General features: G+C 48.7%; 2 protein-coding genes across 2 annotated transcripts in view; one reads left to right on the forward strand and one right to left on the reverse strand.

The window, feature by feature from the left end:
- Positions 1–17,521, forward strand: part of kirrel3l (kirre like nephrin family adhesion molecule 3, like) — a 37,768-nt gene extending 20,247 nt beyond the window's left edge. The window contains 15 exon segments of the mRNA XM_076976701.1: positions 1,708–1,860; positions 2,631–2,780; positions 4,994–5,112; positions 5,114–5,152; positions 6,907–7,057; positions 7,469–7,574; positions 7,879–8,027; positions 8,583–8,710; positions 10,213–10,339; positions 10,647–10,747; positions 12,211–12,409; positions 13,644–13,751; positions 13,895–14,004; positions 14,354–14,443; positions 16,307–17,521. Of these exon segments, the coding sequence (XP_076832816.1) occupies positions 1,708–1,860; positions 2,631–2,780; positions 4,994–5,112; positions 5,114–5,152; positions 6,907–7,057; positions 7,469–7,574; positions 7,879–8,027; positions 8,583–8,710; positions 10,213–10,339; positions 10,647–10,747; positions 12,211–12,409; positions 13,644–13,751; positions 13,895–14,004; positions 14,354–14,443; positions 16,307–16,810 (2,234 nt within the window). The 3' untranslated portion in view covers positions 16,811–17,521.
- A 1,538-nt stretch (positions 17,522–19,059) lies between these two features.
- The window catches only part of st14 (ST14 transmembrane serine protease matriptase), a 34,824-nt gene continuing 27,315 nt past the window's right edge, over positions 19,060–26,568 (reverse strand). The window contains exons 17-20 of the mRNA XM_076976221.1: positions 26,357–26,537; positions 24,563–24,834; positions 23,953–24,089; positions 19,060–22,304 (exon numbers count right to left, since the gene is read on the reverse strand). Coding sequence (XP_076832336.1) covers positions 22,143–22,304; positions 23,953–24,089; positions 24,563–24,834; positions 26,357–26,537 — 752 coding nt within the window. The 3' untranslated portion in view covers positions 19,060–22,142. The remainder of the gene's footprint in view (positions 22,305–23,952; positions 24,090–24,562; positions 24,835–26,356; positions 26,538–26,568) is intronic.

The following is a 26,568-nucleotide window of genomic DNA, read 5'->3' on the forward strand; positions in this document are numbered from 1 at the left end:
AAAAGAGAACTGTTCCTGCATGTATAATTTCACAACAGAAGATGAAATGTGTGTGTGTGTGTGAGAGAGAGAGAGAGAGAGAGAGAGAGAGGGGAGGGAGGATAGCTGGAGAAACACCTAGAGATGAAGCAGTAAAAAGGCAGATGCTAGCTACAGCCTCCATCTCTCTCTCTCCCTCTCTCTCTCTCTCTCTCTCCCCTCTCGCTCTCTCTCTCTCTCTCTCTCTCTCTCCTCTCTCTCTCTCTCTGCCTACAACTGACCACAACTGATGGCTCCCATGGGACTTCCCAACACCGCTTTGATTGTCTAACATCCATTTTTGCGGAAGCATGCCACGGCTAGCCGAGTGCTAGCTTCACAGAAGGGCGCCTGTTCCCCTAACCACCCCCTCCCCTCCCCCCTACTCCCCCTCCCCCTGCCAACCTGCCCAAGGCGGGGCATCGTCGTGCCTGTCAGTGCACACGGCCCCGCCATATGGGCACGAGGAAGGAGGTAAGTAAGCCGTGAACAGCTGACACCCCAGACCACAGCCAGCATGGTAGAACGTAGCGCAGCTCACCTGTGTTGACACGAGCCCGCGGGCTCAGCCTTCCCTCGCGCCGCCAGCCGAGAATGATGCAACGTTTGCGCTGCTAGCGTCAACCAGAGAGACCCCCCCCCCACCCCCACCCCAACAACCCCCCACCACCTCACACTCAGGCAGCCATTTCAGCGAAGGAAGCTGGGTACTGGGCTCCCCCTGCTACGACGGCACGGGCAGGCCAGTTTCCTTTCAGCTGATTCTGAGCCAACGTGCTAAAGCGCTAACCACGCTCTGCGCCTTCCCGTCCCACTCGTGCCGTAAAACGACTGACCCCGACGATCCCGTGTGAGCGGCGCGTTACGCCGCCTGCCGCGCCGAGGCGTCCCCACAGAGCAACCGGCAGTGTGAGCTCATCTGACAAAGAGAAACAGTGAGGCAAACAAACAAACGGGGACAACGAAACCACTAACATGCTAGCACTGGTGATACTGGAGTCACTAGACTCCTCGTGTAAGGAACGGCAAGACAGCATTTTTTATTTCAGATTTTCTTTGTTTGTTAGGATGGTACATGATACAATGATAAATGGTCAACAGTTCACAAGAGCTGAATGCTCTAGATCAGGGGTAATCAATTAAATCTTTCCGCGGTCCATTTTTGGCAGATAGCTCAGACCTTAGGTCCGAGTCCGCGGTGGCGAACGAAAGTTGTTGAGCGGGGGGGGGGGGGGGGGGGGGGGTGGGGGGGGGGGGGAACGTAACACTCAAATGGGTGGTGAACGTAACACTCGTCTGAAAATAAATTCTCATTGGTGATCTATTCCCCTTCTCTGCCCATTGGTGATCTATTCCTCTTCTCTGCCCATTGGTGATCTATTCCCCTTCTCTGCCCATTGGTGATCTATTCCCCTTCTCTGCCCATTGGTGATCTATTCCCCTTCTCTGCCCATTGGTGATCTATTCCTCTTCTCTGCCCATTGGTGATCTATTCCCCTTCTCTGCCCATTGGTGATCTATTCCCCTCTCTGCCCATTGGTGATCTATTCCCCTTCTCTGCCCATTGGTGATCTATTCCCCTTCTCTTGCCCATTGGTGAACTATTCCCCTTCTCTGCCCATTGGTGATCTATTCCCCTTCTCTGCCCATTGGTGATCTATTCCCCTTCTCTGTCCATTGTTCCAACAGTGACCGAAGCAGCCTACTTTTCCCAGCAGCCCCAGGATCAGGTAGTGGTGGCCGGCCAATCGGTGACCCTACCCTGTGTCATTGTGGGATATCGAGGCATGGTGCAGTGGACCAAAGACGGCTTGGCGCTTGGCGGGGAACGAGACCTACCTGGTAAGGGCTTTACAATCTTTCATAACAATTAATAACAGGTAATTGTTATGAAATAATTAGATTGGGTTCACACTGGATACTGGGCCAAGCAAATGCATTTTCAATTGAGGGTAAATTTCATCTCCAGTCTTCAGGGCTGTGCATATATAGCATCGCTATGGTAACCCAAGTAAGGAGTACATTAATAAAAGCCAAGTTTGTTCTCATCATCGCCATAATCATTTCAATTATAGACTAGAAGACAAAGCTCACTGCTGATCCAGCAGGTAAAGGTCAAGCCATAGTAACTAGTGCTTAGTGGGAGTGTGTTTGTGCGTGGGAGGAATGCCATTGGCTAGGCCCCAGTTGGGCTGCTTTATCGAGTGGATGTGCGATAAAAGGCAAGCAAACTCATTTAATTTGTCTAATCATCTCGGCTGTCTGGTCCGGCCAGGGTGAGGAATCAATCAGCCAAGCTCTGACATTTAAAGCGATTTTCTCTGTGGCTCCAGACCTCACTGTGTGGTCACCTGATACAATCACATGGGGGGATGGGAGGGGCTTAGGTGTACGCACGAGGCAACACACGTGCGCCCTGCTCTAAGCTCACGTCAGAGCCGAAAGTCACTAATACCCCTCGTCCAGAACACAAGCCCAGTCATTACTTGGTCTCCCTGTTTCTGTGCCCAGCTCTGACGTGTGTGTGTGTGTGTGTGTGTGTGTGTGTGTGTGTGTGTGTGTGTGTGTGTCCCCTCATTCTCTCCACCCTATCCCTGTCTTTTCTGTGCCAGGCTGGACACGCTACTCCCTGATGGGAGATCCTCTGTCAGGAGAACACAGCTTGGTGATCGAATCGGCTGAGTTGGCAGATGACGCCATCTATGAATGCCAGGCGACACAGGCAGGACTGCGATCCCATCGGGCCAAGCTCACTGTGCTGGGTAAGTGTGTGTGTGTGTGTGTGTGTGTGTGTGTGTGTGTGCGTGTGTGTGTGAAAGAGAGAGAGACACTGAAGGGCCCTCTGCCGCATATCTTTCCAGTAAGTGATTATTAACTGCAGGGGGAATCACAGCATTTCCTATTCCTCAGTACCCAATTTCATTAGCGGCATTTAAAATGCAGCCTGAAATGTGAAACACTGCAACTTTCTCTTTCCCTGCATAAACACTTTCTCCTGCGCCCCGCCCCCACTAAGTCATGGCTTCATAATTTATTCGCAATTTTAAATCATTCCCTGGCAGTTTTTTTTTTAAACCAAGCAAAACTGGCTCGATGGAGCGAGTGAAGAAAAATGTCTCAGCCCGTCACAGAGACCAATAATCCCCCAGTGAGAGGGGCCAGGGTAATGTGATTGCTGAAGTCACAAATGACTCGCGTGGACGCTTCAAATTCAAAGTCTGCACAGTTAGCACATTCGACGGTGACTCACAGAATTTGTCAACCGCAGGGCAGTTTTTACGTTAACGCGACGTGAATGATCTGCGTATTCGCCGCCTTTTAGTGTGCAGGGTGGTGTGTGTCGGGGGTAGCCAGGTTGGGGTGGTGAGTGCAACTCACTGGGGACTTGGAGGCTGTGCAACATTGCTGACACCTGGTGGCTGATGGTGGAATGGCACCGATCTGGAACGTCACCGAGCTGTGTTTTCGATTACACTTTTTAGCCTAAAATGCTGAAAAAAATATGTAAACCGATGCATGCTTGCAGTATGTGTGCCAGTAGAATGAATCACTCATTAAACACAAGAGATTCATTTTAGGATGCATATAAGTCAATACTGGACTCAAATGACAGCAGAGCATGGTCCATCATGGCCAAACTGGGCTGTAGGCGTGATTAGGTTCACCTTTAAGCCAGACGCTTGAAGGACCAGCCCACGTTCTTTTGTCCATCCTTGCTCGGCGAACGCTGGAACAGCCGTTGCGTGTCTCCCGCGAGCTAAGTGGGGGCGACGGACATGTGGTGGGCGAGTGGCGGGCGTGCCGTGTCAACAACAAGCATGCTCTGTGCTCGCCTGCAGCTCGCCATGACTTCTGGCAAAGTTCCCCGTCAAGAGAGGAGCGCGAGAAATCTTGCAGGCAGGAAACAGTGTGTGTTTGTATGTGTGTGTGTGTGTGTGTGTGGGGGGGGATCAGTGCATCAGGATGAGACCAGAGCGTTTCGACACAGTCAAAGCAGTCAGCAGCCTGGGCCATGGGCGAAGGAATCGGCACAAACATGAAAATCACCTTGTGCTCGGATTCTATTAGCGTCCGGGGAACCCTGCGATGATTGCCGTGTAAGCCGGAGAAATCCGGCAGGGTGAGAGGGGAAGTGGGGTGGGGTGCAGGATGTGTGTGTGTGTGTGTGTGTGTGTGTGTGTGTGTGTGTGTGTGTGTGTGTGTGTGTGTGTGTGTGCGCGCGCTCCGGCACTTGCTCTGCTACACAACCCCTTTCATCAGAGACGTTCCGGGTCCATTTTTCGAAAAGCGAATAAATCAGTCACTCAGCCTTGGCGGCTTAGCTGGATATGTAGGCAGAGTCATAATGACTAACCGCGGCACTTCTAGGAGGTCAGGGAAAACATAAACAACATAAACAACAGCCTCCCCCCTTCACCGAACGCAGCGCACCACACTCTCAGAGTCTGCTTACCAAAGCTGGCCTGATCCATGTGGGTCAGAAGGCTGCCAGAACTACAGAGTGCCCAGGCCACAGGAGTGTGGGACTGGGCCCTGGGAGGTGATGACCATCCCATGGGTAGTAATCCCCAACAGCAGCTCTGTACCTAAACATTAGCTTTAGCTACTGTTTAACTTTTTGCATCAATTAGATCAGGGGTGCCCACAAGTTTTCAGCTTGCGAGCTACTTATAAGATGACCAAGTCAGAAAGATCTACCGGGGGGTTGGGGGTTGTGAACGTAATTTGTTGAGCGGATTGCAGATTGGCTACCATGAATGTCAATCAAAATGCAACCGTCAGTGCAGATGGGCGATTCATCTAATAATTTTTAATGTCGCACATTCCTTCGCGATCGACCGACACTTCCTTCGCGATCGACGTAATGAGCACCCCTGAATTAGATCCTACACTGAGATGGGTTTTCCTCTTCAAGAGTAAAACACAACCCGTCCGCCTTCGTGTTCAGGCTCACACCAGATTTCTGTCCTTGCAGTGCCGCCGTCGGACCCGGTGGTGGAGGGGGGCCCCGTGGTACGTTTGAAGGCTCACGCACCCCACAACCTCACGTGCCGAGCGTCGGGGGCCAAGCCCGCTGCGGAGATCACCTGGTACCCGCGACGGCGAGGTCATGCACTCTGCCGTCTACTCAAAGGTGAGTCCACTTCCTGCTCTCCCATAGCCGAGCCAAAGTAGCCAACGCTCCCACGATGTGGTGATGTCACAGCGGTGTTCCAGCCACCGTCTTCCGCTGCTTTCATCTCCGCCACTTGCACCGCACCTGGAAAAGTTGTAACAACCTCTCCCCCATCTCTCGTTCTCTTCTCTATCTCACGTATTTATGTCACTGAGGTGTGACTCTTTTAGCTTTTCCGTCTCTCTCTCCATTGCAGTCACTCTCTGCCTTTCCTGGAACCATCACAACAACCCCCACCTCTTCCCATATTCCACCTCTCACTTTCTCATTCCCCTCTCTCTCCTCCTTTTCCTCTCTCCCCCTCTTTTGGGATCTCTGTATCTCTCTCTCTCTCACTCTCTCACATGCATTCTGTTTCTCTCTGTTTGAGGGTTCTGGCACTCCTGCATAAATGGAGGATGTCGAAGCACAGACAGGCATAAGCATTTTAGAGAGAGAGAGGGAGGGAGAGGGAGAGAGAGGGAAAAAGGGAGAGAGAGAGATTGAGACCATGGAGGAAGGGGGGGGGGCAAATCATCCACAATAATAGTGAAACACAATGGGGCGTGTGGCGAAGCGTGAACCTGGCGGGAACGTGTGACGTTTGTCATGCTCCCTGACCACACCAAACTGCACTAAACTCCACATTTAACAAAAGGGCGAAAGAGAGAGAGAGAGAGAGAGAGAGGGAGACAAAGGGAAGCGGATGGATAAGAGAGAGAACAGAGGGAGACGCGAGGCTGCCATTCGAGATGAAGGGAGCAGGAGGGATGTTTGCTTGAGAGTAAGCCAGATCGAGAGTGACAGGAGGAGGAGAAAAGAATGAGACGCCACAAGCTCCGGGAGAAAGGCAGCGAGACAGACAGGTGAAGGAAGACAGAACGAGAGAGAAAAGAAGAACAAAAGCGTAAGCAGGAGGTGTGGGCAAGAACCTGGGGCAGTACAGTGGCAAAAGAACAAGAGAGATGGAGTGAAAGATTGTTGACATGGTGTGATGGTACTCTGACATGAAAAAGCCTCAGCTAAGTTGGAAGCGCCAATTGGCCTGGGTCTCTCCTTCCCATAATGCACCTGTGCGCTCCCCCCTGTCCCAGTCCCTTACTGCCCATCCCCCACCCTTGGTTCAACAGCTCCCACACGTTTCTCAGTAAGGGGACATAGCAATGGCACCCGTGTCATTCAGGTCTACCACGTCGATTAGGGAATGATTAAAAAGGCACGAGCGTCAGAAAGAGCTGACACGGGGGCTCGACCGGGATGGAACCGGACAGACCGGGGCGATGCACTTCTGACACCAGCCGGTTTCTCCTGCCGCACAGGCCGCTCATGCAGTTCATTTATAAACACTGACACGGGCGAGCGGGAGAAACACAGGGGATGAGTCATCAATAAGGAAAGGCCAACGTGAGGGATGAGTGGGCTAGTTGATTAATCCGTCGTGTTTTTAGTAGTGGGGGTGGGGGCTGATCAATGCAGCACATCACAGCGAGGGACATGACAGCATGCGTTTCCGAAGACATCGGCGCTAAGAGCAGGCTTGTGTGGCAGTTCATAAAATTTCAATGTACACACTAAAAATAAAATAAAGTGATTACACATTATAGCATTTTCTGGAAGCCCCCGTTTGAATGCCGAGCAACAAATGAGTAGATGATTGAATGTATCGGCTGGTGTGTCGTATCGATCGGTGGCGAGCTGCACTGATTGCATGCCGGCCTGGTCCATTTCTTCAGTCTCTGATGGAGGACGGGAAGAGGGAGACGGCAGTCAGCTTGTTACCCATGGTGCCCGAAGACAGGGACTCGGGGCGCACCTACACCTGCAGGGTCCTAAACCCGGCCGCACCCGCCGGCCGCCAGACCTCTGTCACCATCAACGTTCAACGTGAGTGCCTCCTGCTTTCTCCTCCTAGCACCTCGTGCGAAGGCCGAGTTAGCCATTATCGGCACAAATCCCAATACTTATCCCAAAAAATGCTTTTAGGCTTCTGAGGCTCAAAATATTACTTTTTAGCAACATTTAAGACCAAGGACACAGTTCCAGCTGTAACACTATAGTGTCTTATTCACATGCTCCGTGCATATCTGCTCTTTGTCTGCTCCGATACATCAGATCCAACTCGTAAGCTAATCATCAAGGTTCTCATCAGACCTTGAGTTTGGATCGGCTGTGTTAGAACAGAGGAGGCACAAAAGATTGTTTTGTATTGTGTGCGAGGCTGTGTGTGGAGAACTCCGCCCCCACGCCAGCTCACTGTTCAGTCCGCCACGTGATGCGCGAGCTGCTGTGTTGCAGACCCGCCTGCCGTCACCCTGTCGGTCCAGCCCCAGACCGTGATGGAGGGGGCCAAGGTGCTGTTCATCTGCTCCGCCACGGCCAACCCCGAGATCACGCGATACAGGTAAGAAACCAGGCGGCCAGCATGTAATCCCAGATTACCACGGCATCAGAGCAGGATGGAGGTAAAGCCCTGGATGGGATTTGGATTACTGGCTACATGCCTTGCTCTGGACTGATTCTGCATAGTGCGTAGTCGTGTAACAGAAAAAAAAAACATGTTGCTCATAAAAATGTTATCTAGTTAAGACGGTAATGTAGTAGACATTGAACAAATATTAAATATAATAAATAATAGGTTGTAAATATAGCATTAAAATTAGATGACCTGTTATTAAGACTATCTTTGGCTATCTTTTTCCCTAAAGGTGGTCAAAAGGTGGTGTTCCGATCCGCGAAGCCAAAGGGAACACTTTGGAGGTAACGGTGGACCACTCCTACTTCACAGACCCGGTCTCCTGCGAGGTGTTCAACTCAGTGGGCAGCACCAACGTCAGCACCCTGGTGGACGTGCAGTGTAAGTTTGGCGTGGATCGCAGACACGGCTCCGGTTTTATGTGCAGGCTTGTTTATGAAGTGCTTTGTCCTTCACGTGTCACAATGAGTGTTTCACAAACACGATTAAATAAATTCTTCGCGTGTGTACGGCAATTCGTGGGCACGTTAAGACCGCTGTATAAAATATCACTTAAACGCAGCCAACCACAAACACACGGCCCCTTATCTCCCAGTTTAAATAGCTGTGAGGACTCGAGGCTGTGTCCAATTTTCCTCTACAGTGGTCTTGATTCGAAAGTTGTATTTCATAGACATTGACGGACTGTTCATTTTTCAAGGCGGCAGTCAAGCAGGGCATAATAGACTTGCGGTTCGGTGACGCTCACGCATCTTCCAAAACACGCGAGTGCACGGATCACATCAAACGGCCGGCTCTCACGAGACACTCTTATTAGAGACATTGATCGTGCTGTACTGAGCTGCAACGCTTTGGGTGTTAGTGCGTGCATGAGCAAGCTTGCTACATCTTAAGTCTCTCTCTCTCAACCCTCGTTCTCCCTCTCCTCTTCTCCAGTCGGCCCGAGGTTGTTGTCGGAGCCCAAACCACTCACGGTGGACACTGGCATGGACGCTGCCTTCACCTGCTCCTGGACGGGAAACCCTCCGCTCACCCTGGCTTGGACCAAGCAAGGATCCAGCGTGGTAGGCTGCCCTCCTCCATGTCTGTCTCTCTCTCTCTCTGTTTCTCTCTTTGTCTCTCTCTCCCTGTCTGTCTCTTTTTCCGTCTCCTGATGTGGGCGCAAAGGTGGTGGATCCTCTCTGCAGTGCTTCGGCCTGCCATTGGTCTCAGATCATAAGGATGATCTGTACAGATCCGGGAGGGGAATTGGGAGGACTGCCCTAGGTGTAACTGTAGAGCCAGTTCTTCAGTTTCTTCTTGGGTTCGGTTCATTCGCAGTAGCACAGAGGTCCTGCAGAGGGAGCTGTCCGCCAGCCGGCCCTGGTCACGTTGGCCTGCCACAGACGGCTGCTTCTCACGGCAGCCAAACGTCTAAATAATCGCATTTCACGACGTGCCTGTTAAAGCAAACAAGGAAAAAGCAAAAGGGGGCGAGGGGAGTGGGAGAGAGACCCAAGTTCGTCAGCTGGTGGGGTGAGCTAAAGTGCTAAAGCAGCTAGCGTACGGCACTGCCTCAGCCCCGCGTCCACCTGCCCTGCACGACTGCGCCACTGGGGCGAATCCTCCAGCGGCACGTACGGTCCGTCACAGCGGTGTTATGGGATTATCTGGCTAATTCAATGAGTGAATGAAAAATCCAGGCGCGCAGTAAACGGATTAATCGTAGTTTGGCGGGGGTCGCGAGGGGAAGGGGCGGCCAACGGGACTGAGGGCACAAACGCGTGGCGCTAACGCTCTGAGGCGAGAACGCTCGGGCGCGCTCGCGCAGGCCTGCCTCCCGGAAGCGGGCTCGGCGGCATCGTGGCGGTAGGTTTAATTAGAAGTGTGTCGGCTCAGAGGACGAGGCGTGGTGCGCCGTAGACTGTAATTAAGATGGCTGCGGGCGAAATTAGAGCTGAAGTCGAAGGTCTCCCTTCGGTACTGGTGGCAGCAGTCTAGCCCCAGCGTCAGGCGGCAGCTATGAAACGGATGACTGGTGTTAATGGTAATGACTTTCTCGCGGGGTTGCGGCACTGTCTGAAATAAACCTTGTGCTATGGGAGGAGGGGGGAGGATTTCAGCCTCTTCCTGTACACATCCACTGGAAATATCGATGTAGCAATAATGCCGTTCAACGGCTGACCAAATGAAGCAGCTTTATATTCACAGAACGGTAACTGTGAATGACAGTTAGCTTACATTCACATTCTAGTTTCCTAGATGTAGTTCAATCTAGTGGAATAAAAATGATGCTCACAAGCAACCATTACTCTTAACGCTCTGTAGTCCAATCCTAAGACTCATTGTTTCCTGGAAAGCTACAAAAATGCCTGTCTGGTGTAGTTATTATACAGTATCATTTTGCCCAAATCCAGCAGTAGCCCAGGTATAAATGTTACAGGCCTTTCGAAGACTGCAAAGAGTGCAGCACGGCGAACAACCCGCCATGGCCCCATTGTTTTTTAATGCATGCGTGAACCCAATTCCTGAGAGGATCTCACCTGCTGCCATGGTGGTCCTGACGATGGCTCTCCCTGGAACTCAGGTGCTGAGTAACAGCAACACGCTGCAGCTGCAGGCCGTCACGCAGGACGACGGCGGGACCTACACCTGCAAAGCCATCGTGCCGCGGATCGGTGTCGCAGAGAGGGACGTCGTCCTCACCGTCAACGGTAAACAGCCCACGCCCTTCCCCCGCACAGCTCCCTTCAGTCTCCAGACACTCATTAAAGTCATTAATAGTGTGTAAATGAACGCGTGTTGGAAAAAGTGACTACGCACACTATTTTGGGACACGCTATGCTCTTCTGTGGTGGTGGTGCAACCCTCACTCATTAAACCTCTTCACACCTCTGCTTTCTGCATCTCCACCACAGCCACGAGTGCACACACACACACACACACACATACATACACACACACACACACATTTCTGCCTCCATCTCTCTCTCACTCTCCTCTCTCACACACACCCCCCAGGTCCACCCATCATCACGGCTGATGCCACACAGCAGGCTGTCAAGCATTCCAAGGGCAAGCTGGAGTGTCTGGTGGGAAGCAGCCCCCCCCCTGACAAAATTGTAAGTGTGCTTCCACCGTAAGACAGTTCGTTTCTGCCTGTGTGCTTTTGTGTGTGTGTGTGTGTGTGTGTGTGTGTGTGTGTGTGTGTGTATGTGTGTGTGTGTTTGTTAGGTGTCTTTGTTAGGTATCTACTTACACTCAGTGCAGCCTCATTCTTGACAAGACTTTTCCCCAAGCAATCTCTTTTTTCTGTATGTGTGTGTGTGTGTGTGTGTGTGTGAGAGAGAGAGAGAGAGAGAGGGAGAGAGAGAGAGAGAGAGGGAGCGAGAGAGCGTGAGTGTGTGTGCCATCCCACACCCAACCTCCTTCAATCCCTCTTCCATGATCTTAAGACAACCTCTTCTCTCTTCTTCTTGTTTCTCCCTCACTGCCTGTTGCCTATTTGTGCCTCCCGCGCGCACACACACACACACACACACACACACACACACACACACACACACACACAACACACACACACACACACACAGCGTCCTATTAGAGGCTGCTAGATGAGGCAGTTACAATAGCAGCTCACCTCTTACACCCCTACAGTCTGTGGAGGTCAGACATGTTGAGGTCAGGCTCCATAAGCAGGGGCCTTGACCCCCACCCTCGCAGGGCTCTGCGCCCACACAGACACACCAGACCCAAGCCTGATGCGTCGCAATTAGCACTCAGCTTCTGCAACCCCCATCACCCCTTCAGCGTGGGCTTAGCCCTTCGCCAGATAACAAGGGTCCAAGGTTGAGAACAGAGAAAAAGAGTGAAGGGAGCGACAAGCAAAGAGAGAGAGAGAGAGAGAGAGAGAGAGAGAGAGAGAGAGAAACAAAGAATGAAAAAGAGGATGTGTGACGGAGATGCAGAGATCCACAAAAACAAGGGACCAGAGGGAGGGGGCAGAGAGAGGGACACAGACAAGTCTCTTCATCTGGTTATGGGACCAGTGGTGAGAGACAGCCAGTAAATGCTCCCCCCCCCCTCCCCCAGACAGAAAGAGATGCAGTGCATGCTTCAGCTGCTACGCCCACCCCACCTGCCAGACGCACACACACCTCTGAGCAGCTTTGTGATTCTCTACTGACCTGCTGAGAAACAGGAGCCTGCCCCCACTGCCTCAATTCCATAGCAACTGGCCATGCCGCCTTAAGAACACATTCGACCACAACGGTGGAAGAAAAACCATCACTTCAGACACTGAATGCTGTGTGTGTTTGTGTGTGAGCAAGTGTGTGTGTGAGTGTGTTGGGTTGGTTAGCCTAAAGTAAATCCCCCTGCATAAAGCAAGTGTAATTAAAAAGGATTTGATGTTGTGCTTCAACAAGACAATGCTCCATTGTATGGAACTGTAGAATGCGGACTCGTTTACTGCTTTATTGTTCAAGACCACGCCCACTCTTTGTCTTGAATGTTTGATGTCTGAACACTGCCTGGTTTAAAACGGAGCTGGAAACCCCTCAAACCCCACCCCCTCCACCCTCAGGTATGGACGTTCGGGGACATGAACCTGGTGTCCGGCTCCTCAGGACGCTTCTCCGTGCAGACGGTGAACAGTGACCGTGGTGTTCTGTCCTCCCTTGTCCTGTCCGAGACTCTGGCGCAAGACTTTCAGCTGCGCTACAACTGCACGGCCTGGAACCGCTTCGGATCGGGCACGGCTCTGGTCACTCTCAAAGAGCAAGGTGAGGGGTCCTCGGACACTTCAGACTGCATCAATAACTGACTGACCTACTCTGCAAGTGTGAAAGTCAGCATTTCACTTTCTGTGGTTAGGGCCATTACGAAGAAGAAGACGAGAGCACTGTGGAGCTACTAGGGCTCCAGATGAGATGGTTCCACTTTTACCTACAAAGGCCTGGCATGGCTGTGGGTTGTCTAAGTAGATGCACTCTAGATACAGCTAATCAATTGTTTGAAGATTGAGATTACCTGATTAAATAAGGACGATATAGCTGTGTTCCCTGGCTGGAAGGAAATCCTGCAGTCACACCAGCGCTTTGGGGATAAGATCGGACACCCCTGATGTAAGGGTTTCATTTATTACATTGGACCACATGAAAGCACTTTTCTGCTGCCATTTACACTAAATGAATCATGACAGGTGGCTTCTCTGGAGTCAGCGCAGTGCAGGATGCTGGAAAGAGCCAAACCCCCACCGCCCAAAAAAAAGCCCTCCAGTGCTGCGCTTATCTTAATTATGCACCAACGAATCAATATCATTTAATCAGGAGATGGTGTACTTAATGAATACATCTGCCCCATAACACGGATATAGATTTTGAGCCCGAATCAATTAGTTTAAGGGCCAAGGGGTGTCCCCACACTGCTCCCAGCTAAGTGTCTGTTCAGGTTGGAGCTCCCAATGGCTCCCAGCTAAGTGTCTGTTCAGGTTGGAGCTCCCAATGGCCCACGCCCGCTCTCATAGAGGGACTCTCCAAAAACAAGGTCCTCGCTGGGCAATTTGTGGCAAGGCGCAGGAGACGAGGCCATCAAGAACGGCATATCTGGCGGTTGCTATTTAGCAGAGCTTCAGCAAGCGCGATGCCCATCATACCCATGTACAACTCTTGTGGCAGACGTTAGAGCCAATCAGCAGGCTCCAAGAGCGGGCGAGGCTGAGGATAAGGCTGGCCTCGCAAGACGCTGCTTGCCCCCTGCATCTGTAATGAAACAGATCACTCTTGGGGTTTCCCGGTTTTACGAGATGGTGATTGGCATTAGAAGGCACCAAGCAGTCCGGCAGCTCTCGAAAAACAATTAGGACGCAGAAGCGCAGAGTAACGACTTTTAAACCGACTTTGCAATTCTCCGAAACGCAGCCACCCTTCGATCCTTCGCGGTTGGCCAGAAGTGCTGGCTCATGCAGGGAACTGTGGGATAGTTCGGGTAAACATTGCGATTGCCACTGTGTTCCAGAGGCCCTCCCCATCCTCATCATCGTCGGCGCATCGGTCGGCGGAGGCTGCATCTTCATCGTCTGCGTCATCACCCTGGTGTCCATCGGCTGCCGGCACATCGCCAAAGGTGGGGTCAAAGTCGGGGGTCACGTACACGCTAACAATGCATTCAGAATTAGACCGTCCGACTAACAGCGTAGTTCGTGATAAAGCCACCTCACTGTGGTGGTTCCCTTGTTCACCTCTGTCCCCCTTTGTTCTGCTTGGCAGGCAAAAAGGGCAGCCGCCTGTCCAAGAGCGACATTCGCGTACAGATTGTGCATAGTGACCACAACGCCTCCCGTGGGAACGACGATGAAGAGGACGTCAAAGAGCCCATGGTAAGAATCTCTGAAGAATCTCTTATCGCTAACATGATAAAATGAACTGGACCAACACAGCTACACAGTGCAAACAGATACACAGATTGATGAATGCACTGAAAATTCTGAATATGTTCATAATAGCGACGTTCTTTGTCGATGTTGTGAAGAAAAAGGCACAAGTACAATGGAAATGTTCATCTAAACAACAGTCAAGATTTGGGCCTTGTTTTGGCAATCATGTTTGGCCACCCACAGCCTGGTTTGGTCCCACTTTGGTCAGAACCCAGTGGGGTCATGGGGGGGAGGGGTTGGAAGTGCTGTGGCAGCCGTGAGTAACCCAGGCCTGCATGATACACCCCCCCAGGCTCCCAACAGCAGTGAGTCTCCCGGGACATCACGCACGGAGCACAGCGATCTGCTGGAGGAGGATGATGACGAGAGATCAGACATCAAGGTACTGCCTGACATGAATGATGCATGAATGTTTTTGTTAGGAAAACAGTGCGCTGATGAGACACTTTCTGAGCCCAGATGGAATCTGTGAAATCCCGTTTAATGGCACTGCCTGGTATAAATATAGATTGCGTGAGAAGTGGATTTTAATGGATACTGGGCTGCATGCAAAAACTACTGCTACGAACACATTCATTCTTAAATTGCTTGTACTTCTCATTTTCACCAATTTGCTCATATTCAGAATTTTCTCTTTGCTACAGACAAAAATGTGGTACAGACCAGTCACATAAACCATGGGAAATAATTCCCAAAGTAAAAGAAACACCTTGCATCAGTTTCATTAAATGATTATAGAAATTAAACTTGATATATGATAAATACTTCATTTTCCTTAATAACATTTGACTTTTGACTCTTTTATTCTCTCATGATCAGTGCTAAGGAATGATGAGGTGTGATGTATGATGAGTTTCCATATGGCGACACTGACTTTATAGATTGTGGCAAATTAGATTTCGATTAAAATGTATTTATTCAATTTAACAGTTCATGATGTTGTAATTGTAAAAGTGTCCAGGGAAATATCCTCCATTGTAACACCACACAGTGCTACATGAATTATCATGGCACCTATTGTTTCATTCGACTTCCCCATGACCCATTAGCCTGCTGTTTGTCAAGCACTCCCTTGTTTTTTGTTAAGCTGACAAACATACAAATTCTAAATTGTCAAGAACCTTTACTAAGTCCAATTAAGTATTTAAAGTAAAGATGTTTAATTTAGTACCATGCTCTGCATGTAAAACCTGTCAAAATAGAATTTGTCCTGAATAGAAAGTCCCATGTTCAAATGTTTATTATTTCACAATATCAATGCATTTAGCTAGGTGGAAGCTCCAAAATATATAATATATAACTAGCTAGCTAGCTAACTTAGCTAACTACATGCCATGCGTTACTAAGGCAGTTTTCGGTTGTGTACTAGCAGCCTACTTAACTAGCTAGCTAGCTAATTAACGAACCATGTATACAATGCTAATGTTGGACTTATTTAAACATTCACAAAGAAACGTTTGCTTAAGATATTAAGACTTCTCATTAAAAAAATTACCATTAGGCCTATGAAAATAGCTCACCTCTACGTGTTTCCTTAGACTGGATGGTGAATTCTTATAACACGAAATCTTATGGGACTGAGGCAGAAATTTCACTCATAAGGCCATGGGTTTTGTGGAGAGCTACAATTTCTTCCATTTTTATGTAGGGATATGTTCTCCGAAAATTGTACACTACTGCATTGACGTTGAACATTACCCTGCTTGCTTTGCGCTTCTTTTGTTTTGACAATAGGCAGTTTTCTGTAAAGTGAAAGTTAATTTTATGGATAAAACAACGAGGACGTAAAAATCCTTGGACTCTGGCTGTTTGATGAACAGCAGTATTAATAGATGAACTCAGTTCTGATGTCTGGCTCAGCCAACGTGCTGTAACCTCCACGTTATGTAGCTGAGTCATAGTCATAGCGCTAATTTAGCATCTTTCAATAAATGGCCCACCCATGATTGTGCCATGGCAACCAGCGGTAGTTACCTCAGAAACCAGGAAGAATGTAGAGAAGGGAGGCGTGGCTAAAAGGCTGTTGGTACTGCGCTTTAAACACGTCGCTGTCGTAAGATGTCAGCTTGTCCATAAAACTCCAAAAATAAAGCACATGGTTTTGGAATGGGATGTCCAACAAGCATATTAGTGTGAAGGTTGGGTGTCCACATGCTTTTGGTAATATGTTGTACTTGCTTTGCTCATCTTCTCAACCGAGATGTACATGTAATGTATATATGTTCTCATTCTTTCCTCTACCCAGGACCCCACTAACGGCTACTACAACGTTCGTGGCCACGAAGACCGCCACGTCGCGGCCCGTGGTGGTTTCTCTGAGTACACGCCAAACTCTCGGCCTGTCTACACACCTTCCCAGCTGCCCTCTCCCAGCCCGCTGTACGGCCAGAGCTCCAACCAGTCACGCCTCTACGACTTCTCCAACCGCTACGCCACCACAGCAGGGCCGCGCACCGCCTACGAGCAGCAGCAACAACAGCAGCCGCCCCCACCTCCACCCCCACAGCAGCAGAGCACCCCCGCCCTGTACACGCAGGAGACGCTCTACTCGGGCTCTGGCTACCTGCCTGCCCCCTATGGCCGCGCCTTCACAAGCTACGTCAAGCCAGCCTCCTTCGAGAAGGCGGAGGGATTTGAACCCTCGGACCAGGCCAGTAAGGCGTCCGGCTCCTCACGCTTCTCTTACGCCTCCTCCCAACAGTCCGATTACGGCCGGCCCGCCCAGCAGCGCATGCAGACTCACGTGTGAAACAGCAGCCGCTCCGCCACTGCTGGAATGTTCGCCAGAAACGAGACTTGGTTTGGAAACCCTGCTATGGCTGGAACATGATTTACGGAGGCGAGTCGGCCAGGTCAGATGTGGCTGGGTCAGGACTCGGGCAACGGAGCTCGATGCCGTCCTTGGGGTTCTTGTCCGAATGTGGGATTCGATGGAAACTTCTCCAAGAAAGTTTTGCTCACATTAAACGGTTGTCTCCTGATCATACAGCCTAATTTAATTGTTTATCCTTGCCTACTACCTAACCTTCTGGTGAATGAATGCCGCCATTTTATTTCACTTGACCTGTTGCATTTCCACAAGGAGACGGGCGTAGTTCTGCCTTGGGAGCTCGACGTGATGGGATTAGTGACCTGCTTACATGAACTAACCTTTGTACAATCCTCAAAAAAATCTTAACAATTAAAAAAATGCAAAAAGTACAAAAAAAATGTCTTACTTGACTTGATGGCATGCTGAAGCACATTTGTGTGTCCGTGACATGAGGAATGCCCCATGACAAAAGAATTTGAGCATGAACAGACAGCGGAAGAAACCCAGCGGGAATCCCGGCTCTTTTCCTGAAGCCTTCCTCAGCCCTTTGGGCCTTGTTTGTCTGTGCTCTCAAGAGGGTGTTTTGGAAGAAAAAAAAAAGAAGAACTTGGCCAAATGCGAAACTGTGAAAGCTGTGAATGAGGCACTTTAAGTGCCTTTCTGTCTGTTGAGGAGAACGAAGAAGGACCAGCCAAAAACCAACATGTAGGCCAGAGGAGAAAGAGGTGTCTCTTTTGAAACTGTGCCCCAAAACAGCGGGCCCACGGCTGATCTTGGAGGGGGGGCCAGTGCTGTCCAGAAGCATCCGTTCAAATGTGCCTCTTGCTGAGCGAAGTGGCTCACGTTGGGTGAAAGAGCTTCGAGATACACAGCGATACTTCAGCAGCGACCCCCCGTGTACCCGCCGTGGTTATCCAAAGCAAATCACTGGCCGAGCCAATTCGTCTGGTCATCTTACAGACTCCAATGACACAATCAAGTATCTCCAAAATGTTTACAGAGAAAAAAAAACTAAACACAGCGCTCCGGCTAAGGGACCGAAGTAACTCCTTCATGTCTGTTGCATGCAGATTACATGTCTCTATGTGAATGTGCTGAACATTTCTTTCCATGTCCATCCCTTATGTCAGATATTGCTTTACTGCACCAAACACAATTGGGTCATGGCAACCCAGATGATTGGGTTCCTGTACTGCCATTTTCCTCAGGGCCAGAGTGGCTGGCTCTATTGGGAGAAAAAAAGAAAGAAAATTCACAAAGTGAACTGTGTCGACAAACACAACATTGCTTGTCCTTATTTTTATACTTTATATAAGCCTTAATGTACAGCTTGTAAGCTGCGCTACTGTAAAGTACATTTATATTCTAATTGTATATAAATATATATCTGAATTGATTTCGTCCACAATCTTTTTACCCTTATGCCTGATTTCTTCATCATTCGTGAGGGAGCGTGCTCTTCCTTCCAGCCACAATTGTCCATTTTTTCTTTCTTTTTTTAAGATTATGTATTAAGGTTTTATTTGCTAAAATGAACTATTGTTGCTTGTAACTTTGTACACATATTTATATTTAAATAAAATCATTTCAAATAAAAGCAGCTTCGACCGAACTGAGTGAACGCGCAGCAGCGCGTCCTGCGAGAAGTCACGTGGGAACAGGGCAAACAATAATGGTGAAATGGAGTTTGACGAGTACATAAATTAGCATCGCTGCCTTTGTTGACTCTTCAATTCCCGCGGCGGCAGGCGCGGTTTTTAATAAAGACGGATGAGATTCCCCAGCCTCCCGCTGTCTGAGAATCAAGCAAAACTGGCACGTGATGCCTCTATGCGTATGCCGTGCCGGGGGCTGGGTGGCATTAGCTCGTCGCCCCTCCCGCTCACGCTGCCGTTTCTCGTTCTCGCGCAGGGCTTCACTGTGAAGAGCGAGCTGGACGCAAACCCACAGTCAGCATTTCATTTGGGTCACATTCATATTTCAGATATCCAGACAGTACTGGCTGAGCTAAAACAGCCTGAGAACTGAAAACTGTCCCAGGCGTTAAAAATGATCTAATGGTGGGACGAGAAGATGATGCTTACTTTTGTCAGCATTTCTGCAGTGGCCCACACACACCAGGATCCTGAAGGATATATCCCATGACATTTATGATGTAAAACAAATATTACATCTGCACAAACGAATGAATGGGATTTTTTTTTATCTTTGAAAGTAGGACATCTCAGAAAGGCCGTGGGCCACCCATAAAGGTGGACGAATAAGAAACATATTTATATGCACTGTTACAGGCAGCATTAACAACCAACATTAACCACCAAGCCGGTCATAAAAATGCTGCAAAGAACACAAACTATACCGACTCGAACACATCCTTCAAGACAAGACGGAGACCAAACCTTTCCTTCCATGGCAACAGCCACAGTAGAGCCAGATTTGCTAAGACACAAAATCAGCTCTACCAAGATTACTGCTCTGTTTCCACATAGGTTGTGCTTCATGGCAGCCTCCCCTGACCCTGTAAACCCTTAGGGCAGAACTCCTGCAGCTCCTTCAACACGTCTTTGTGTTCAACACTGCATGAAGGGTCTCGTGCTCTTCTCGCGCTCCTGAGTTAGCTGCACAAACAGCTGACCACTGCATGAACTTCTAACCTGTTGGTTTTTTTTTGGTATTCTAAGCCTGCCTTTAAAGAATAGATTCATAACTAGCAGTGAGTGCCAACCCCTGCATGAACCTATTTTATTTATTTTGGTATTCCAATCCTGGCTGCTTCTCATACAGAATTTTATACGTACCGCATTTTCATATATCTCTGCAGTGGTACCCTGCATATAAAACACAATCAGTAGTCCACATCTTTGTCAGGCTTTTAATATTGATGGCTGGCTTACTTTGGCTAGATTTCCTCTGTAGGGTTTGCATTTGATTTTCTTTTTGCAAATTTCACTTTCAAAGTTCCACCATCTGGTGTCACCTCAGAGGAGAGGTTTCTCTTGGGGGTCAGGCTCCTCCCAAGGTATTTTCCCATTGCCCATAAGGGCGGTCTCCAGGAAGTGTGAGGACACCAGGGAGGTATCTCCAGCCAGATAAAGTCCCCCTGTTGTGAGGAGACAGCTTGAAGCCCAGGATGAACCCGTTGGAGGGGTGGAGGTGTAAGAGAAACACGGGCCATGTGAAGTGCTCAGGTGTGGTTCAAGGCTGGGTCACTGCCCTATGACCTTACCAGACCATCCAAAGCAGACTGGAAGTAAAGACCTGACATCCAAACACAGACCTGGCCAGCCACTGAGGTTCAAAACATTGTTTAGGGTGCAAACCAAGCAGTTGGTTACTTTTTATTATGCAAGGCATCACAAAACCCTCTGGGCAAACACTGGACACAAAACCTTAGCCCACAGAACACATAGAAATATATTTGTCTACATTTACAAGAGCTGCAAAATTCCTGAAAATAGCATAACTTAAAATAATAATAATAATAATAATAATAATAATAATAATAATAATAATAATAATAAAAGCACCAAACTGAGTGGTCATGTTTGACGCCTCCGTTTCTTTCATGTAGCTTTTCATAACCTGGGATTCTGTTAGACGACTGCTCATAGAAACTTCACCATCGATAAACATTCACTGCAAATTAACCTCGTTTATTTATTTTGCTGGTAAGGGGAGAGGTTTTACTCATTGCAAGCATAATCAAAGGGCACTTATGGGTGAACAATGAACACCAGCGTTGCAATTAGTCGAAACAGACCCTGATGCATAATAGTGCGGAGATGCACATTTCTGCATTAAATTAAGGTGCTATCCTACAGCTCCTGCCATCTGTCAATCCTGTTTCATTTGTCAAAAGCGGGCAACGTCGTCACGCGCCATAAAAGATTGCAAAGCACTGTTGCACCCTGCGCTGTGTACTTAACGTGCGCTTATGCCTACGGTTCTGCGCCACTCATAAAAAAAAATAAAAAATTGTTTCCTCAGGTCACGGTTAATAACTTCTCCGTAGGGTGGCGGGGGGCGGATTCCTAAATTACAATAATGGGGGTGTTTATTCTTCCAGAAGAAAACAGTAAGTTTATCTGTGAAACTTATAATGTAGTTTCAACAAAAATGTAATTTTAAAGCATTTCTATCCAGAAAAAAGCCAAGCATATTAAGCATATTTAACAGGATCGTGGCATATATGGGTCGGGCCATTGCCACCAGAGCACAGGAATACTGAGCTGATCAACACTGATCAAAACCGCAAAGGAAGAAGAAACCATCTGACATATATTCCTATAAATGCCGATTTAAAAAAATGAAACAAACTCAGATGGGAATTGAGATCTAATTAACAATGAATGCTGAAAGAACATCACCACAGCCACCATAACTGTGAAGAAGCAATTTTGAGGTTTTTTGTTTGTTTTTACGGATAACAATGTAATCATGTTTACTATTTGCTATATGGAATCATAAAGATTTAGAAACACATTTCCAAAAGTGAAGGTGCCCATGGGAGAACCCGGACAACACTCTGAGACCGCAGGTCAGAAGAGTGCACACGGACGGTGTGAGGAGCAGATTCACTTTTCATCTTCAGACAGAAAGAAGGGAGGATTCCTCTGCAAGTCCATGTCCCTTTGATGGAGAACACTTCCTGCCAGGTTGCTCAGGCAACCAGCTGAGACAAAGCCGATTGGTCAGGAGGTTGGCATGCAGTGGACAAACCGACTTGGCCGCAGCTGTTGACAGATTTTTTCTTTAACCTAATCCTCCATTTTCCTTTCCCCACTGGCCTTGCTTCCTGAGGTCATGCAGGTGGAAGAACAGGGTCAGCCAAGCAGGAGAGTGGTAGAATGTTCTAGACTTCACGAAAGCCTTTGACCCCAGTGACAAGAACAGGCTTGACGATTGGCACTCTAGAGGCCCGAGCACCAATGACAGCAAACCCTGGAGATCAACTCTTTGGGTCATAATTCTGAATTCCTGCTCGATTGTGGAAGTCCTTATCCAGGAAGACGTGAAGACATAACACACTGGGCGTATGAAAGAAGGACAAGGAGGGCATAACAACACAAAAATAACCTTAAAAATGTCCGCACACAATTCACTTTTTTAAAAGCTGTGACTGAGCTCCATGGCGCGAGAGGATCAAAGTGGAACATTTGGTAAATATCTGGAGTCCATGGGGTCCTCATCTGCGACACACACACACACACACACACACACACACACACACACTGCCCTTCTTGAAGCAGCCCTGAGGATCCTGAATTTGCTATACACCCGTCTGCTTGCGGATCCAGTCTCGGAACTTGGTGAGGCGCGTGTAGACCCCGGGCTTGTTGCGCCGTGCACAACCTTCTCCCCAGCTCACGATGCCACACTGGAACCAAACGTTAGCCTCGGAGAGACACACCAGAGGACCACCAGAGTCACCCTGCAAGACGAGAGACAGAGAGAGAGAGAGAGAGAAACAGTGAGAACAGGAACAATGATTAACAGACCAGAGAGGAAGAGGGAAGAATGAGTCAGTAAGAAAGGATGAGTGAGATAAGGTGTAGGTGGTTGAGGCAAAGACAGAAATGATTATAATCACTTCTCATCCATTACTTCATACTAATTTAGCCATCTTATTTTTCATTTCACTTAATTGCTGTTTCTGCCAATTTGTTTTAGGTGTAATACAATTTAGCTGTTAATTACTTTGCCAATACTGTAATGTAAACAATTGAGGCTATAAAGCAAATTTGGATGGGAAACTGAAACAGTAAAGAGTGGGAGACTGAGGGAGACTGAAGGAGAGTGAGGGAGACTGAGGGAGACCGAGGGAGACTGAAGGAGTGGGAGGGAGAATGAGGGAGACTGAAGGAGAGTGAGGGAGACTGAGGGAGACCGAGGGAGACTGAAGGAGAGTGAGGGAGAATGAGGGAGAGTGAGGGAGACTGAGGGAGACCGAGGGAGACTGAAGGAGTGGGAGGGAGAATGAGGGAGACTGAGGGAGACTGAAGGAGTGGGAGGGAGGCCGAGGGAGACTGAAGGAGTGGGAGGGAGAATGAGGGAGACTGAGGGAGACTGAAGGAGAGTGAGGGAGGCCGAGGGAGACTGAAGGAGTGGGAGGGAGAATGAGGGAGACTGAGGGAGACTGAAGGAGTGGGAGGGAGAATGAGGGAGAATGAGGGAGGCTGAGGGAGAGTGAGGGAGACTGAGGGAGACCGAGGGAGACTGAAGGAGAGTGAGGGAGAATGAGGGAGAATGAGGGAGACTGAAGGAGAGTGAGGGAGGCCGAGGGAGACTGAAGGAGAGCGAGGGAGCAAAAGGGAGAGGGAGCGGGCGAACATCGTGGAGAGAAAAGCCAGTGGTGGAGAGAGCCAGTGAGAAGAGAGGCACAACCTGTTTGAGACTAGCTGAGCAAAATAAGGAGATTAGGCGCTGGAAGTGAGGACTGACTGCAGAAGTGCTTGGAAGCAGACGCACAATGAATAACAAGCTAGAGAGAGAGAGAGACGCAGGAATTATGGAAATTGGCGCAATTTACATATCAGGGATGAAGGTACAACAATTATTCTCCTGCAGTATGTGCCTGAATATACAGTAGAAGCAGGGCATTCCGAAGATACAATGACCAGGTCAATGTTTACACTGGAGGGCTTTCACAGTCGATGATGCTGACATAACCCATTCGGCAAAAAAGTCCAGGAACGCAAAGTGATAGCGATGACCACACATAGGACTGCAGCCTTAATTACTGCTGGATCTTGACTTAATTTCCTATGTTAAGAACCATGGATAAATTGGCAATAAAACCTACCACAGCTGACACGCTCTCACTACAGCAGATTTGGGTTGAGATCAGAAACTAATGTTTAATTCAGCTATGTTCTTTCATCTTGGTGTGTGTGGTAAAGCACAAATTCCACAGTTTCTTTTTAAAAGTCCCCTGTGTATGAGACAGACATAGTGATGCATGTATGATAGAAGAGCCAGATTCCCACAGAAGATAAAGGAAACAAGCATGTATTTTAAGTGTGTGTGTGTGTGTGTGTGTGTGTGTGTGTGTGTGTGTGTGTGTGTGTGCATCTCCATACCTGACATGCATCCACACCTCCAGTGAGGAAGCCACTGCAGAGCATACGTGATGTCACCTGACCCTCCGTTACTGTGTCACACACTGTGTCGTTAATGATCTTTACCTCTGCTTTCTGCAAAAGGCGTGAAATCTGTCCTGTAACACACACACGCACGCACACACACACACACACACACACACACGCACACACATGCACACACATGCACACACATAATCGATTTTCTACTCCAGTATGCTAATACATGTAAACAACATTAACCATTCTAAATTTTTGACCTCAAGCAAACAGGCACTGAGGGACCAAGTTAACTAAAGAGAGAAAGATAGAAAGAAAAAAACAGAAAGGAACCCTAGAAAGGAAACTGGAACCGAGAAGGTAAACAAATAGAGAGTAAAGGAACATGATTAAAAGGAAAACAAAAATCCAAGATAATTGAATGAGAGAGTCAGGTGATGGAGACGGGGGCTGTAGCTGAGTGGGCAGGTTCAAGCTGAGGGGGCGGGCTCAAGCTGAGGGGGCAGGCTCAAGCTGAGGGGGCGGGGTGTAGCCGAAGGGGCGGGGTGTAGCCGAGGGGGCGGGGTGAAGCCGAGGGGGAGGTCTACCTTACCTCCTTCTCTGAGCGTCCCCCAGCCAGTCACCCAGCACGGCATCCCGGCGGGGAAGGCGTGCGAGCTGGCCGGCAGACACACTGGGTGGATGTAGTTGGAGAAGGCGAGCGGCTCCTTCAGCTCCAGCACTGCGATGTCGTTGTCATACGTCATCTGATTGTAGTCATGGTGCACGATGATGTTCTGCACCTCACGCATCTGCACGTTGGAGTCATCTTTGTCCTGGTCCTGCATGCCACTATATGTCAACCAGTTGTAGGGTTCGTGGTAGCTGCAGGTGGAGGAGTGGGTGGAGGTAAGGAGGGTGGAGGTAAGGAGGGTGGAGGAGTGGGTGGAGGTAAGGAGGGTGGAGGAGTGGGTGGAGGAGTGGGTGGAGGTAAGGAGGGTGGAGGTAAGAAGGGTGGAGGTAAGGAGGGGAGATGAAATGAAAGAAGCAGAATTGCATAAAGGAAAACTATTAATACCCAAAGAACAACACGAGGCAGTTTAATGTACAGTATGGTCAATGCTTGTGATGTAGCCTTTTATTTTTACATGTAACTGGAAGCCAACTAACTCTCTCACGTACTCAAGTACATCGGGTGTGTGTGCACTCTTTCAGCACAAGCAGTGTAATAAGGCAAAGACGGGGACAAGTGTCAAACTCTTAACAGTTTAACCGGTATCTCAGTGACAGTTCAAATTACCACATTTTAAAATTAGGCTGTAATGTAGAGATGATAGTGTATTTGATCGTATTATTTTGTCAGGAAGTGGAGCATTCAAACATGTAAACACATTCAAGGTGGTACAAGCCGATCATTTGCACTTTAAGAATAAACTCTGTAGGGAGACTGTGGGGAGATCACCTAACACAGAAGACCTGGAGCACAGCCATAGCTCAAACCTACACCCAGCCTTAATCCAGACTTCAATTTAAATGGAGACCAAATCCAGCTTTAATATACACACAACCTTAACCTACTCATAGTCACACTTCAATCTAAACACAGTTCAAATCCAACTTTAATGTACTCACAGCTCTAATGCTCTAATGTCACCTGTCTTACAGAGTCAAACTTAAACTTTCAGATGATCTGGCAAATTGCCATACACACACACACACACACACACACACACACACACACATATAAACACACACACACACACACACACACACACACACACACACACACACACATATATAAACACACACACACACATATAAACACACACACACACACACACACACATACTTGGAATATATTGATTGGATTGTTTTTTATTAATATTAATTAGTCTTCATTCATTCATTCATTTCCAGAGTTTCTTCCATAGGTGACCACACAGTCCAGTCAAGATTTATATTATACTGTATATATCATCCTAAAATCAGACAGGTTTCCTTGGCCAATCTAAAAACTGCTTTCTGCTAGAATCTTTCCCCTGACTTCCTGACCAGATCACAGATGCTTGTTCATCTCCCAAGACCAACACACATTAGTGAAAGGTATTTTCCTATTGGACAATCCCATTCCCATCAGACCTTACACTTTGCCTTTTCTAACACACCAATTACAAAGGTCTTCACGATGGGCAGAGTTAGTTAAGATTTGTGTGTCAGGGGCAGTGAAACATTAAAACATGCAGTGTGGGAACTGGAGGTCCAGAGCTGGGAGGCAAGTGAATGGCCAGTGCTCCACCTGCTGGAGAGTCCCGGAAATGACAAACTCATGGCTGCTTGTAGAATTAACTACTACTACAGGACACACCAAAGCCCCTCCCATGGCCCCGCCCTTGCCCCACCCACTCACGAGGGGTCGGTGCTGGCGAAGCAGTGTGCAGCGGACAGCAGCCACTTGTTGGAGATGATGGAGGCGCCACACACGTGTCCCAACGACTGGAAGTGGAGGCTGACTTGCCACGGCCACTCGCCCACGTCAGCCGTCTGGCCTCCGACGATCCGGTTGTGCTTGTAGGGTCGCTCGCCACAATCTGAAACAGCAAGGGATGCTGGGAAATGAAC

The sequence above is a fragment of the Brachyhypopomus gauderio genome, chromosome 16, assembly GCF_052324685.1.
Source record: "Brachyhypopomus gauderio isolate BG-103 chromosome 16, BGAUD_0.2, whole genome shotgun sequence".
Lineage (NCBI taxonomy): Eukaryota > Metazoa > Chordata > Actinopteri > Gymnotiformes > Hypopomidae > Brachyhypopomus > Brachyhypopomus gauderio.